At 34.6% G+C, this 14,336-nt stretch overlaps 1 protein-coding gene across 1 annotated transcript; it reads right to left on the bottom strand.

The window, feature by feature from the left end:
• Nucleotides 1-11,818: 11,818 nt before the first annotated feature.
• Nucleotides 11,819-13,832, bottom strand: LOC125832757 (trihelix transcription factor ASR3-like). Its single transcript, XM_049511953.1, has 2 exons — nucleotides 13,204-13,832; nucleotides 11,819-12,213 (listed from the first exon to the last, which is right to left on the bottom strand). Exons 1-2 carry the CDS (start codon nucleotides 13,825-13,827, stop codon nucleotides 11,839-11,841), a joined length of 999 nt encoding a protein of 332 aa, XP_049367910.1. The 5' UTR covers nucleotides 13,828-13,832; the 3' UTR covers nucleotides 11,819-11,838.
• Between the last annotated feature and the right edge of the window lie 504 nt (nucleotides 13,833-14,336).

Raw genomic sequence — 14,336 nt, 5'->3', positions numbered from 1 at the left:
CTAAGGGTTGCTTTTATCATCTTATTCAAGTTAGGGATACCGATTCCAATATCTCTACTCTTGAGTTAGTTTTGATTGTAGATGAGTCTTCAAAAATGTTTCCCAATGATCTTTCTGGTATTCCTCTCAAAAGGCAAATAGACTTTGGTATTGGCCTTCTCCCTGATACACAACCTATCTCTATTCCTTCTTATCATATGGCCTCAATAGAACTTAAGGAATTGAAGGCTTTATTGAAGGATTTGTTGGATAAGAGTTTTATTAAACCGAATATCTCACCATGGGGTCTATGATGTTGTTTGTTTGGAAGAAAGATGGTTCCGTTTGAATGTTCATTGACTATCGGCAATTGAATAAGGTTATCATTAAGAATAAGTATCATATTCCAAGGATAGATGACTTGTTTGATCAACTCCAAGGAGCGTGACATTCCACTATGAATTGAGGGTGGAGTAAAGTGACATTCCAAAGATGGATTTTTGAACTCGGTATGGTCACTATGAATTTTTTATGATGTCTTTTTGTTTGAATTATACGCCTGGCAGTGTTCATGGATTTGATGAATAGGGTTTTCAAGAAATATCTTGACATGTTTGTGATTGTGTTAATTGATGATATTTTAATTTACTCTCGAAGTAAAATGAACATGCTGAGCATCTGAGGATTGTTGAGAAAATTTTCAAGGATCGGGAATTGTATGCTAAGTTTAGCTAGTGTGAGTTTTGATTGAGGTCCATGGCTTTCCTTGGCCATATTCTCTGCGGTGAAGGTATTCTAGTTAATCCTAAGAAAACTGAGGCGGTTAAGAATTGGCCTAGACCTTTGTCTGCTTCAGATATATGAAGTGTCTTGGGTTTGAGCGGTTACTATAAAAGGTTTGTGGAAGGATTTCCTTTATTGCTTCACCATTGACGATATTGACTCAAAAGAATGTTAAATTTCAATGGTCAGAAGCTTGCAAGAAGAGTTTCCAAGAATTGAAGGTAAACTCACTACAACCCCTGTTTTGACATTACCGAAAAGATCAGATGGTTTGGTGGTATATTGTGATGCTTCAAGGATTAGACTTGGTTATGTTTTGATACAACATAGAAAATTCATTGCTTATACTTCAAGCAATTAAAGGTGCACGAAAAGAATTATCCGACTCATGATTTGGAGCTAGCAGCGATAGTATTTGCCCTAATGATTTGGAGGCATTATCTATATAGTATTCATGTATATGTGCTTACCGACCACAAGAGTTTGAAATATGCATTCACTTAAAAGGATTTGAATCTTTGCCAAAGGTGATGACTTGAGTTATTTAAGGATTATGACATGAGTGTCCTCTACCATCCAAAAAAGTAAATGTGGTGGCGGATGCTCTTAGTCGACTATCAATGGGTAGCGTTTCTCATGTTGAGGATGGTAAGAAGGAGTTAGTCCATGATGTTTATAGGATGGCCCGATTAGGTGCTTTCTTGGTTGATTCTAATGAAGGTGGTGTCATTGTTCATAACGGTCGGAATCGTCTTTTGCATCGGATGTGAAGGCTAAGCCAGATCTTGATCCGGCATTAGTTGACTTAATGAAGTTGGTTTCGGAAAAAACCATTGAGGCTTTTTCCTAAGGGGAAGATGGATTCCTTAAGTATCAAAGTTGGTTATGTGTTTTGAATGTTGATGAGTTGAGAAATCAAATTCTGACAGCGCTCACAGTTCTCGGTATTTTATCACTCGGGAGCCACCAAGATGTACTATGATTTGTGGGAAGTCTATTGGTGGAATGGGATGAAGAAGGATATATCAGAATATATGGCTAAGTGTATAAATTTTCAATAAGTGAAGGTTGATCATCAGAAATCAAGTGATTTGGATCAAAACATAAGTATCCCTACATTGAAGTGAGAAGATTTGAATATGGACTTCATTACGGGTTTATCGCTCACTTATCGAAAATTAATTTAATTTGATTATTATATACCGAATGACGAAATCGACTCACTTTCTTCCCGCTAAGACTTCATTTTCAGCCGAAAAGTATGTCATGTTTTACATTCAGGAAATGGTGAGGTTGCATGGAGTGCCCTTATCATTAATCTTTGATCGTCGCACTCAGTTTACGTCTCAGTTTTGGAAGTTGTTTCAAAAAGGTCTTGATACTCAAGTGAAACTTAGAAGAACTTTTTATGCTCAAACCGATGGACAAGACGAACGTACCATTTAGACTTTGGAAGATATTCTAAGGGCCTGTGTGATTAACTTCAAAGGTAATTGGGATGATCATTTGTCTTTGATTGAGTTTGCTTATAATAATAGCTATTATTCTAATATTGGAATGGCTTCATTTGAGGTTCTTTATGGTAGGGGTGTAGGTTTCATATAGGTTTGTTTGAAGTTGGTGAGGTTGCTTTGATTTTGCGTGAGTTGGTACATGAGGTTATGAAAAATGTTCGACTTGTTCGCGAAAGGTTGAAAACGGCTCACAGTCGACAAAAGTCTTGTGTCGATGTTAGAAGAAGATAGCTTGATATGATTAGGTCTACTTGAAGATTTCACCCATGATGTGTAGGGCTGGGCATTCGGTCGGTTTGGTTCAATTTGTGAAATTCGGTTCGTTTTTTTATTTTCGGCTTGATGAAAATTATAACCAAAACCGAACTGAAATATATTATGTTTGGTTTGATTTTTGCAATTTTTGTTCGGTTTATTTTAGTTTGAATATCATCATTCTCGACCCTTTTTTTGGTCATAAATAAACAATTAAAATTTGTCAGTTTAAACAGAATTTTAAGAATTGAGGGCTGTCACGATGAGTCGTCAATCGTCGGCGATGAAACAATGATTAAGTGTGAGAACTGACATCGTCGGTCTGCTTTACACTTCATAGTGAAGTACGAGGCTTGGGGAATAGGTTGAGCATGAGAACTGAGTTAGTGAACTTAGGGATTTATCTATTGGGCAACTGGGTGATAAATGTTCAATATGGGCCCTTTATTTTAATTTTTAATGGTCTGACATGTGGACTTTGGACAATTAATAAATGAGTTTAGGGTTTTGGATTGGACATGTATTGGATTTGTATAAAATTATAAAAGTATTAAATAAAATTCAGTTTTTCGGTTAACCAAAAAAAATACATTAAAAACCAAAAACAGAACCGAATTACTAAATTTATAAAATTAAAAACTGAAACCAACCAATACTGAAATTGAATTTTAAGAAATTTCAGTTCGATCGGTTTTTTTTTTGTTTGAACCAAATTTTTCCCAGCGCTAATGGTGTTTGTGATGGGATTTTGAGAAGAAAGGAAAGCTTAGTCCCCTTTATGTTGGTCCATATCAGATTTGAAGCGTATTAGCAAGGTTGCTTATGAATTAGAGTTGCCTAAGTATTTAGCATCAGTACATCTGGTATTCCATGTCTTTTTGTTGAGAAGTGTGTTGGAAATCTGACATCTATTGTACATTTGGAAGGTTTGGGAGTCAAAGAAAATCTTTCTTATGAGGAGGTTTCAATTGAGATTTTAGTTTGGCAAGTCTGGAAGTTGAGAAATAAAGAAGTTGCTTCTGTGAAGGTCCTTTGGAAGAATCAATTAGTTGAGGGTGCTACTTGGGAGGCCGAAGCTGATATGAGGTCCCGGTATCTTTATATCTTTCCTTCTGCTCCTACTCTAGCTTGAGCTATTAGCTCCTCGTGGTTCATTCTTTTGTATTCATGCATGTTCATAAGAACTTGATTTTGATGTTATGATTTAGCTTGGGGTGATTCTTCATGTTTATGTGCATTATGATGAAATTGACACTCATGTTGGGTTGTTAGTTTCTCTCCTACTCTATTCATGCTAGCTTGAGTCCCATTCGAGGACGAATGTTCCCAAAGGGGAGATATTGTAACACCTTTGAAGTTGGAAAGTTAAGAAAAGAAAGTGCAGAAAATCCCCTAAAGCAGAGGTCTACGAGACAAACCTACAGACTGTACGAAGTTCTACAGGCCGTAGTAATGGAACCATAGGACCCAGAGCTAAGTTTTAGAAAAGAAGGTTTCTGAAGTTTGACCCATGAATGAACATGATACACCGTAGATGTCACTCGTAGGATGGATTCAGAGATTTGGTTTAAATACCTCAGTCCTACGGAAGGGTTTGATAGGTCGTAAGTTGTTCTATAGGTCGTAAGGTTGTCTCGGAGAACTAATCTTGACTTAGTGAAATTTTGGAGTTGAAATGTGTTCAACAGATGGGGTCTATGAATGGTAGAAAATTCGGTAGACCGTAGAATGGACTTTTGGAAAATGATTGAATTTTTGGATTTCTGAAGTTGGTTCTACAGTTGACTAGGACTGGCCGTAGGAATTCCTACAAGCCATATGTCACAATCGTAGGGCTGTCTGACAGTTATTTCTTAAGGGTATTTGGTTCTTTTCCTATGCATCTAATACCTATAATATGTAGTTTTGATCTTTATTTCAAGACCTATAATTACCACTCTACCCCCAAAATTCCCCCAATTCTCTCATTAACTCAAACCCCAAATTCCATCCACATTCACCCCTCTCCAATTGTCTCCCAAGGTCAAGAAGAAAAAGCTAGGGTTCCAAATGAAGTCATATTTACACCATTGCTTTTGGGAATTGATCGTCAAGGTATGTAGGGTTTCATCAATGGGTTCCACTCACCTATTGAGCCCCAAGGTTTCTCAATTCTCCAAGTTAAATTTTAAACAAATTGATTAGGTTTTCATTCAATTACATATTTTTCAATTGATTTATCATAAACTCTTGCATTTATCATGATTTTTTACTATGAACCCTAAAAGACATGTATTTACGATAAACCTATGAATGGTGTTTTCATGAAGTTACGCATGATACATGAAATATATTGTTTTATGATCTAGGTTGCTTTAATATGATCATCAATGAAATTGTGAAAGGATTTTGTCACATATTAAGGAATCATGGTTTGGTGAAAGGCTTTCTCACATATGCCTGATTCAAGATTTAATGAGCTAATCTCTTATGTTTAAGCTTGGGTTAGTGTTTGAATTGTTCTTTTCCATGTATGATGATAAGTTTATGAAAATAACTATTCCGTTGGGATTTAACTTAGCACCGAGAAAACTTTGAGGTGGAGGCTCAAATAGGTAGTCTTTAGTAGCAAAATCTAGTTCCAAATTACGTGCCCTCATAGGTTTGCCTTTAATGGCTTAGCTAGTGGATCCACATATAGCATATGATATGATACTATTGCGACCCAAAGTACACCCTAGACGTGACATGGCGTATAAGACCCCGAGAGGCCCTACACAAGCCACTTAGCAAATATCATACAAGATAATAGATTTGAAAGACAGTTTTATATCAAAGAGTTTGACAAGACATAGCGGAAGTCTAACATAGTCTCAAATCCATCTATTACATCAAAGAAGGATTGAGACGTAACTCATACATCACATACAAAAATTTGAAAGTAAAGACAATAAGAAATAAATGGTTCGGTCCTCGAAACATGAGGACGCACCAATCTTCAAAAGCTGCTAAGGTGATCACTAGCCATGACGATGTGGAATAGGAGCGTCGGACCCTACATTAGTGAAAGAATGTTAGCAAGAGTATGTGTTAGTACATCGAATGTACCAAGTATGATAACAATGCATAAGAGTTATAAAATCATGCTAAAATGACTTTTCATGACATGCGATGACCAAATTAAACCATAAGATAAAAGTTTAGAAAATATAATCATAATCATGGTCAATGCAAGTAAAATCATCTTCAAAACACGTGTGAGATATTTCTAGAAGTAACCTTAGTTCATTATTGTAGGAAGTAGACATTAACCGACATATAGACCATGTGAGCTATAACATGGAATCTGGTGTCTATCCCACACCGAAAAGAGATGTCCTTACTTTTCAAGGTAAGAACCATAAATTTCTAGCTTAAGTGGATCCAGAAGCTAATGTCTATCTAAGACAAACCTAGGGTGGCACATAGTTTATTGGACATGGGTAACCGCCATTTGTCCACTCGGTGCTAAGAATAAATCCCACGGAAAAGTCATTAGTCTTAACTTGTCCTATCATTAAGAGACATGTATAATTGTCGCTTTTCTTATTATCCAAGGAAGTCACATCAAGTATCCAATCCAAGAGTATATATGAGGAACTTGTACTTCAAACTGAAACTGAATTAGAGGGAAAAATATGGGGTACTTGGACATCATATTGGTTTTGGCCTCCCAAGTATCACCTGCAACTAACTGATTCCTCCAAAGAACTTTCACAAAAGCAACTTCTTTGTTTCTCAACTTCCAGACTTGATGGTCTAGAATCTCAACCGAAACTTCTTTATAAGAGAGACTTTCCTTCACGCCAACACTCTCTAATGGAACAACTGAAGTAGGATAACCAATACACTTATTTAACAAGGAAATATGAAATATGGGATGCATTGATGCTAAATTTAAAGGCAAATCCAACTCAAAGGCCACCTTACTGAAACCCTCAGAACCTGATATGGGCCTACATAATAGGGACTAAGTTTCCCTGTCTTAGGGAACCTCATCACACCTTTCATGGGTGAAATTTTTAAATAAACCCAATCATCAACAACGAATTTAAGCTCTTTTCTTCGTACATCCGCATAAGATTTTTGTCAACTCTAAGCCGTTCTCAATCTACCCCTTATAAGTTGAACCTTCTCCACCGCCTCATGAACTAACTTGGGCCCTATTAAAAAATCTCACCAACTTCAAACAACCCAATATGAGATCTACACCTCCTACCATAGAGAGCCTCAAACAGAGCCATCTAACTACTCAAGCGATAACTATTATTACAAGCAAACTCAGTCAAAGGAAAATAATTATCCCAATTACCTTTAAAGTCGATCGCACAAGCTCTCTACATATCTTCCAAAGTGTAAATTTTCCATTCAGCCTGACCATCGATCTGCGGGTGAAAAGACATGCTTAGTTTAACTTAAGTACCAAGTCATTTCTAAAATGATGTCCAAAATTGAGAAGTGAACTGAGTACCTCTGTTTGAAATGATGGATAAAGGCACTCCATGCAACCTAACCATCTCTGAGATATAGAGCCAAGCATAGTCCTCGGCTGAATAGGAGGTCTTCATAGAAAGAAAGTATGTGACTTAGTAATTTGGTCTACAACAACCTAAATAAAATTATGACGTCGATAAGTACGAGGTAAACTTGTAATGAAGCTCATATTCAAATCTTCTCACTTTCAAGTAGGAATGCTAATATCTTAGGTCATACCCCCCGATGTTTTATGTTCAACCTTCACTTATTGGCAATTTGGACACTTAGCCACAAATTCTACAATATTCTTCTTCATCCCATTCCACTAATAGACTTTCCGTATATCACAGTACATCTTAGTGGCTCCCAGGTGAATAGAGTACCGAGAACTGTGAGCTTCTGATAATATTAGTTGCCTCAACTCATCAAAATTTAGTAAACACAAACAACCTTGGTAATGAAGAATACCATCTCCCCCTAGGGAGAAAGCCTCAATAGCCTTTTCTGAAACTGTTTTCTTCAATTCAACCAAATTCAGGTTATTATCTTGATTTGTTTGAACATTCGACACGAGACGATTCTGAATCACATTGCACAATACCACCATCATTCTTTGAATCGACCAAACGAACACTTCACCAGGCTAGTCTATGTGAACAATACTATGCATGGACAATCCCCTAGATAACTCAACCTAGCAACTTATCTTATTAGAAGCTTTCAGATAGACAGTCAAATTGTTATTTCAACTTTATGGTGTGTCAGCTGAACTCACTTTTGAGTATTCAGTTTTAATCATTCAGACTTACAATTTATTTTAGTTTATAATCTGGATTCTGTTAATGTTTAGGTTAATCTTAGTGTCATTCCAGATCACGGGTTAGTTTGGGATCACTCGTAGCTATATCTAAGTACCGTGTTACGACTAGGGGTAGTCTCAGATCCTGACAAACTTGGTATCATAGTATTAGGTTCAAATGTCCTAGAATGTCTGAAATTAGCTTTAAATTGAGTCTTGTTCATGGGTGTGAAGTGTGCCACACTTTTGACTGAGAGGCTATGAAATGTTTTAGGAAATACATTCATTATTTCATATGCTCTCAGTCGGGCAATAGAGTTTAACTCTATTTAACCTCCTTTTGTTCTAATTAATGCTTTATGCGTTTACAAAATCATGCCTCCTAGAAGAGCTTACATAAAAAAAAAAACATGAACGAGGACCAACAAACACTACTAGCTCCAGCAAACCCTTTGAATGAACAAGCATTGCATGTCGAGTTGAAGGTTGATTTCCATAAGCTAGCTCATGCCATAACAACTCAGTTCAATCAATAAGTTGTGGCCCCAGTCAATCGATTATGAATGCAACGATAGCAAAAGTCTGGTATTTCACTCGGATGAACCCTTTTGAGTTCCATAGTTCTAAGATGGAGGAGGATCCAATCCCACGGCCTGGTGGACGATGGTACAAAATTAGTAAAGACTCCAAAATAAGCAAAATAAATACAGACTTGTCTAGAATACAAAAGGCTAGTCAAAAACTATATACAAATGGAGATGAGTCAAAGTAGAATGTCATCCGCTCACCTCGAACTATAGCTAGCGCACTCCAAAAAATCCCATAACTAGACATCCATCATCATAATGGAATATCGTGGATCGACACCCACATTCGACGTTACAAAGGACTCACTCCATCTCAAGACCCATGTCCAATCCAAAAGATCCAACAAGGCTCAAAGTCACAACCGAATCACAACTAGGTCATAGTATATGGAGATTATGGATGAAAATCTAATAAGCAGAGTTACCATCGAGCTAAGGAATGAGACCCAAGTTTGATACATTAGTCAACAATGAGCTAAGACAGTCTGAGCCGACGTCAGAAGATTTTTCTAAAGCAAACGGCTCCAAATCGCAATTAATGCAATAACTAGTCTAAGTCTAAACTAAGGCCAAGAAAATCTCACAATGTCAATACAATGCATAAAGCATCAACATGGCATGATAGGCATCACATGCAAGGTAAAACATACTTAATTCTCTAAAAAATACTCAAAGATGAAAGCTATGGCAATAATTCTATCAACTAAACATGAATCATGTTAAGAACCCTTCCAACACTAACTAAACATCATGTAAATACCAACACAACCATAGTCTAAGGTCGGTGAGTTGTAGCCTACCTCGATTTCAATCACGAGTGCTCCAAAGTCTACTAAACTAGTGCTTTACCCTTCCAAACCGCCTAAGATCGATGTCCACTATCAAATTAATTATCACGGAGTTGATATCGAATCAATACCCATATTGCAAAATAATATCACAAACCCAACAATTGGTTTGAGATGGAGTAACAAATACTCTGAGTTTAAAAAAAAAAAGACATATTTTCTTATTCGGCAACACTTTTTTAAACAGAGAAAGTATATTATTTCTTTTGCAATTTAATCATAAAAAACGTATATGTATAAATTGAGAAGGTGAGTAATTAAATAGGTTAGGGGGAAATGCTGAAACATACCCATCTCTGGCAAAAGGTAACCAAAGAAAAGGAAAGGAAAGGAGAGTAGAGCTTTATGTCAGAAAAGTCTACAAGGCATAGCCAATAATAACTCCTCAGTCCTCAGTCCTCAGTCCTGTAATGGGAAAGGGAAAGCCCAACGATTCCATCACCACAGCCTTCACAAGACTGACACCAATAATAGCACATAAATGGCCATTTTGCAAATGCCAGAGATCATTTGACTCAAGCACCTTTGACCAGTCCTTTTGCTATACCCTACATATGTATATATATATCTATAAACTTAGGGGTAAAACATGAAGTAATTTCTTTTATTATGGTCGTGTGTGCTTATTTTACCAAGTATTACTCTCTCTATTCCAATTTATGTGATTTGCTTTTTTTTTAGTTAATTTCAAAAAAAATAACACATTTTTATATTAAGTAACAATTTAACTATAAAATGTATATTTTACCCTTAATGAAATGATTTATAGCTATATAAATTTCTATCATTCATTTTGAACCACAAGTTTTAAAAGTCTTTCTTTTTTTTTTAAACTCCGTGTCGAGTCAAACTACCCCACATAAAATGGGACAGGAGTATCATAAAGATTTCAACTTTATTGACATTTTAACTTTAACTTTGTTTTTCCATTGCATGCACTATATGTATCCATTTGACCATTGAATACCAAAGGTGTAGAAATTATAAAACCACGTGTGTATACAATAGTACATCTAGAGCTTTTTAGACATTGGAACTTTTAATTAGCTTTTTGCCAATAAAATTGGTGCAAAACATGAAATCCATAATTCAAAACTTCAAATCCCATTAAAAACAAAAGTCATCACTAAATTATTTCTCTCTCTTTTGTATGACTAAGCATTTATGAACAGCGCAGATTCGATTTAAACTGATAAATAATAATAAATATTCAATAAAAATAGTCATTAATAAAAGATAATAAGGTATTTGATGAATAATTTAGGTGCTTACATCGATTTCAATATCATATAAAATTTACATCTTTGTTGTAAAATGAGATGTATTGATACCAATAGTAGCAACTAGCAAGGGCAGGAAACAAGTATTTGGCTTCATCTGGTGCAACCTTACCGAAGAAAAAAAGAGTCGGATATTGTTTTGATTGATTTAAAAGTTGGACAAACTTACTTTTAAGTTATTTTTAGTTTTTCGAATTATTTGACAAAATTAAAAATAACTTAAAATAAATTTCAAATGACTTAAAAAAAAAGTTAAAAACCAAAAGTAGATCTCCACTTATTTTTTATTTTTTGACTCATTTAAGTTTGACTTTTTATTTTTTGATTTAAAAACTAACAGACTTTCACTATTTCTCGTATGATGATTTAACTAATAAAAATTAACTAATAAAGTTTAGTTATTTTTTTTCATACCAACAAATTCATTCAAGTTTATAATGCTTATCTTTAAAATAATAATTGCTGGAAGTTACTTTAGAAGTGAGGGAAACGGAAAAAGCAAAATATAGTTCCTTAAGTTTGGACTTTGAATTAAAATCAACCTTATTCTTTAATATATATAACACTAATAACTTTCAACTAGTAAAATTTTGGTTCAACTATCACTAGTATTACAAGATAACGTTAACCATCAAAACTTGTGAACGTTAGAAACGAAAAAAAAAAAAACGTTTCGTTAGTGCAAAAAGGGGATTATGAAATCAGTCTATTTATACTTTTTGGATTAGGAGTTCAATAATAAAATAATGTGCTCTATTTATTCATTTTATGAGTATTCTTAGTTTTTGATAATTTATTTAATTTAGTTGTTAGTTTTTTCTACTCCAGATGTAATTGCCAAAACATTAATAATTGAAATGTTAAAGTTTCAAAGATTATTTTTTTCGATGTTGATATTATTTAGTAGAGAATTATTACCCAAATAATTCTACTTTAAAAATTAAATATTCTTCTAATTTTGAATGAGAGTATCCAAGGTAGTGAGGACATTGACAATGATGCCATACATTGCAGAGTCTCGTGTGATAAGAAATAATAACTAAAATTCTCTCAATTGATACTATCAATCATATTAGAAAACCAAAAAAAAATTGAAAAATATTTTTAAAAATAAGCACTTCTTAAGAGCAACCCTTTAATTCGGTATTACATGAGAGAGACCTATTAGGTGGAATATTATCCACAAGATTACATGATGAATTAATTAATGATAAATTATGAGTAGTTGATGATGAGGTATATGTACAATGAATTGTGATTAATTGGTCTCTAGCAATGTGTTTTAGTAGTAGAATAATTCTAGTTAGGTGGAGGTGGTTGGTTGTTAGAAGCTAAAGAAAGGATTGAATTTGCAAGTCTATTGATAGAATCAACAATTCCATTGATGCCTTGTCTATTAATCTCAGCTTTTGATTCCTCAATTTGCAGTCTTCTTTCATGCAAATTCAACATTTCTCTGTGTCTTCTCTCTTCTCCCTCTTCAGATGCTTTAATCGTCTTGGCTATAATCGTAGCACTTTTGAAGATTGCACTACCAACTTCTTGCAAGTTGTTTATGTTATGATGATCACCACTAGTCCCACTCGCTTCTCCTCCTCCTCCTTCGCCTTTTCTTCTCCTCTTTGCTGGTGAATCTGAATGTTCACTTTTATCGCGATCTGAGCTATCACACATCTACAAAACACATGTAAACCAAACACTATGTCAACATTTCAACAGACAACAACATATTCAGTATAATCCCACAAATGAAGTACTCTAGGAAGGATGCACCCTTACCCTTACCTTGAAAGATTAGAGAGAATAGACCCTCCTCTAGCTTGAGTAAATATATTAAAATTCAAGTATGCAAAACATAGATCAATATATTAGGTGCCCACTAATCTTGATATAATTGAATGCAAGGTCCAACTTCAAACAACAACAAATTAAATGACAAGATCTTATTTCCAAGCAAATTGTGATTAGTTATTTGAATTTTTACTATTTATTTTGCTCAACTTTTAACTCCTACTAAAATTTTTGAAGTACAAAATTAAAGTTTTCTATATTCTTAGTGAAATATAAATTTAAGGTCCAGCTACACAATGCACTAAAACCCTACCAACTGCACCCCAAGAGGCCATGAGGATGACATACAAAGAGGGGATAGAGAGTGAGAAAAATGAATTCAATACACAAAGAAGGGTAATAATCAAGAATAATATTGCAAGCTCAATAGAACACTATATATACTAGAATATTTGATGAATCTTGGAAAATTCATTGGCAAAGCTTGAGAACAACATGCTTTTATTAGCTTAATTATACCTAAGAAAACAAAAGGTTGATACATAACTTAGGAGAGTACACTTAATATTATGTTCCATAGAATAAAAATTAGGCAAATGAATTGACCTTCATTGAATATATCAAGTGATCAATATTAATTTCCCAATATGGACATAACATCCAAGTAGAACTTGAATAAAGCTATTAGATTGCAAATGAGAATGGACTTCTCAATAGTACTACTAGTTGGCGAATAGTGACTATACAATTAATGATATATTAAAAAGCTTATAGTCTAGTAGTAGTAATAGAAATTCTACATGTAATAAATGTGACATAAATTCAAAAATACTATAATTAAAAAAAAAAAAGAGTGAGAGAAAGAGTACCTACTGTAGGTAAAGGTTGAGTGTAAGGAATATTAGGTGGTAGTTGTCCAAGTGGTGGTGGTGGTAATAGTTGTGGTGGTGGTGGTGGGAGTGGCAAAGTTGCAATTTGAAGTTGTTGCAATGTGGGAGACATAGAAGTTGTGCTTGGATTGAAAGAAGTACCAACAAGCACTTTTTGACCCCTTTTATCAACAACTTGAACCAATGCTTCATAAATTTCAGGCAACATATTAGTTGGCAAGTTCTTTTCTTTCCTTTCAATCCTTTCAATCTTCCAATAAGACTTTATAATATTGTCATCATCCCCTTGAGCTAATAATAATTTCTCAGACACTCTTCTTTCATATTCCCTAACTTTCTTGAAATCCCTCATGAGATTATCCCACTTGTCATTACATTGATTTTGACTCCTCAAACATCCATGTCTCCAACAATAATCTTCCACCCATTTCCATCTTAATTCTCCTGGTTTATTAATATTTCCTCTTTCACTACTACTATTACCATCCCCTCCTTGCCTTTTCATTCTCCTTTCATCATCCATTTTCTTTGCTTCTATAAGTACCATTGTTTCTTGAATTGTCCAATTCCCTTTCCTATAGTCCCTCAACATGCTACTACTATCCATGCAAAAGAACTCAACTTTAGGAAAAAAGGAAGAGTCTTTTCTTCAAGAAAAGGACAAGGTCAAATGAAGTTTATAAATTCATGTGGATGGTTTTGAAATTTGCAAATAGGAATGATGAGAAGTAGTAAAAGTGAATTACCAATATCTTTTCTTAAAAATTAGTTGCCTTTATTGAGAGCTAGATCTCCTAAAAAATTTCAAAAGATCTTGAAAAGTAAAAGTTCAAATCTAAAATTAGTGATTTCTACCACTAATAACAAAATGAAAGAATAGATAGGGAGAGGGGTTTAAGAAGGTGTGGTCCTTTTTATTTTTATTTTTGGAGAGAGAGAGAGATAAAGCAAGAAACCAATTGATAAATTATAAGAAAAGTCCAAACAAATCCATTCAAACTGACATATTTACAACCCCAAAAAATTTTCTTGCAGAGAGGTGTGTAGGGTGAAGTGAGATGGGATTTGAGGGAAAAGGGCTTAATAGTCATTTGCTGCATGGAAGAAAGAATTTGA

The sequence above is a fragment of the Solanum verrucosum genome, unplaced genomic scaffold, assembly GCF_900185275.1.
Source record: "Solanum verrucosum unplaced genomic scaffold, falcon-dt-bn FXZP01000081.1, whole genome shotgun sequence".
Taxonomy (NCBI): Eukaryota; Viridiplantae; Streptophyta; class Magnoliopsida; order Solanales; family Solanaceae; genus Solanum; species Solanum verrucosum.
The sequence above is the reverse complement of the archived record's forward strand: the minus strand, read 5'-3'. Positions and strand labels throughout refer to the sequence as shown.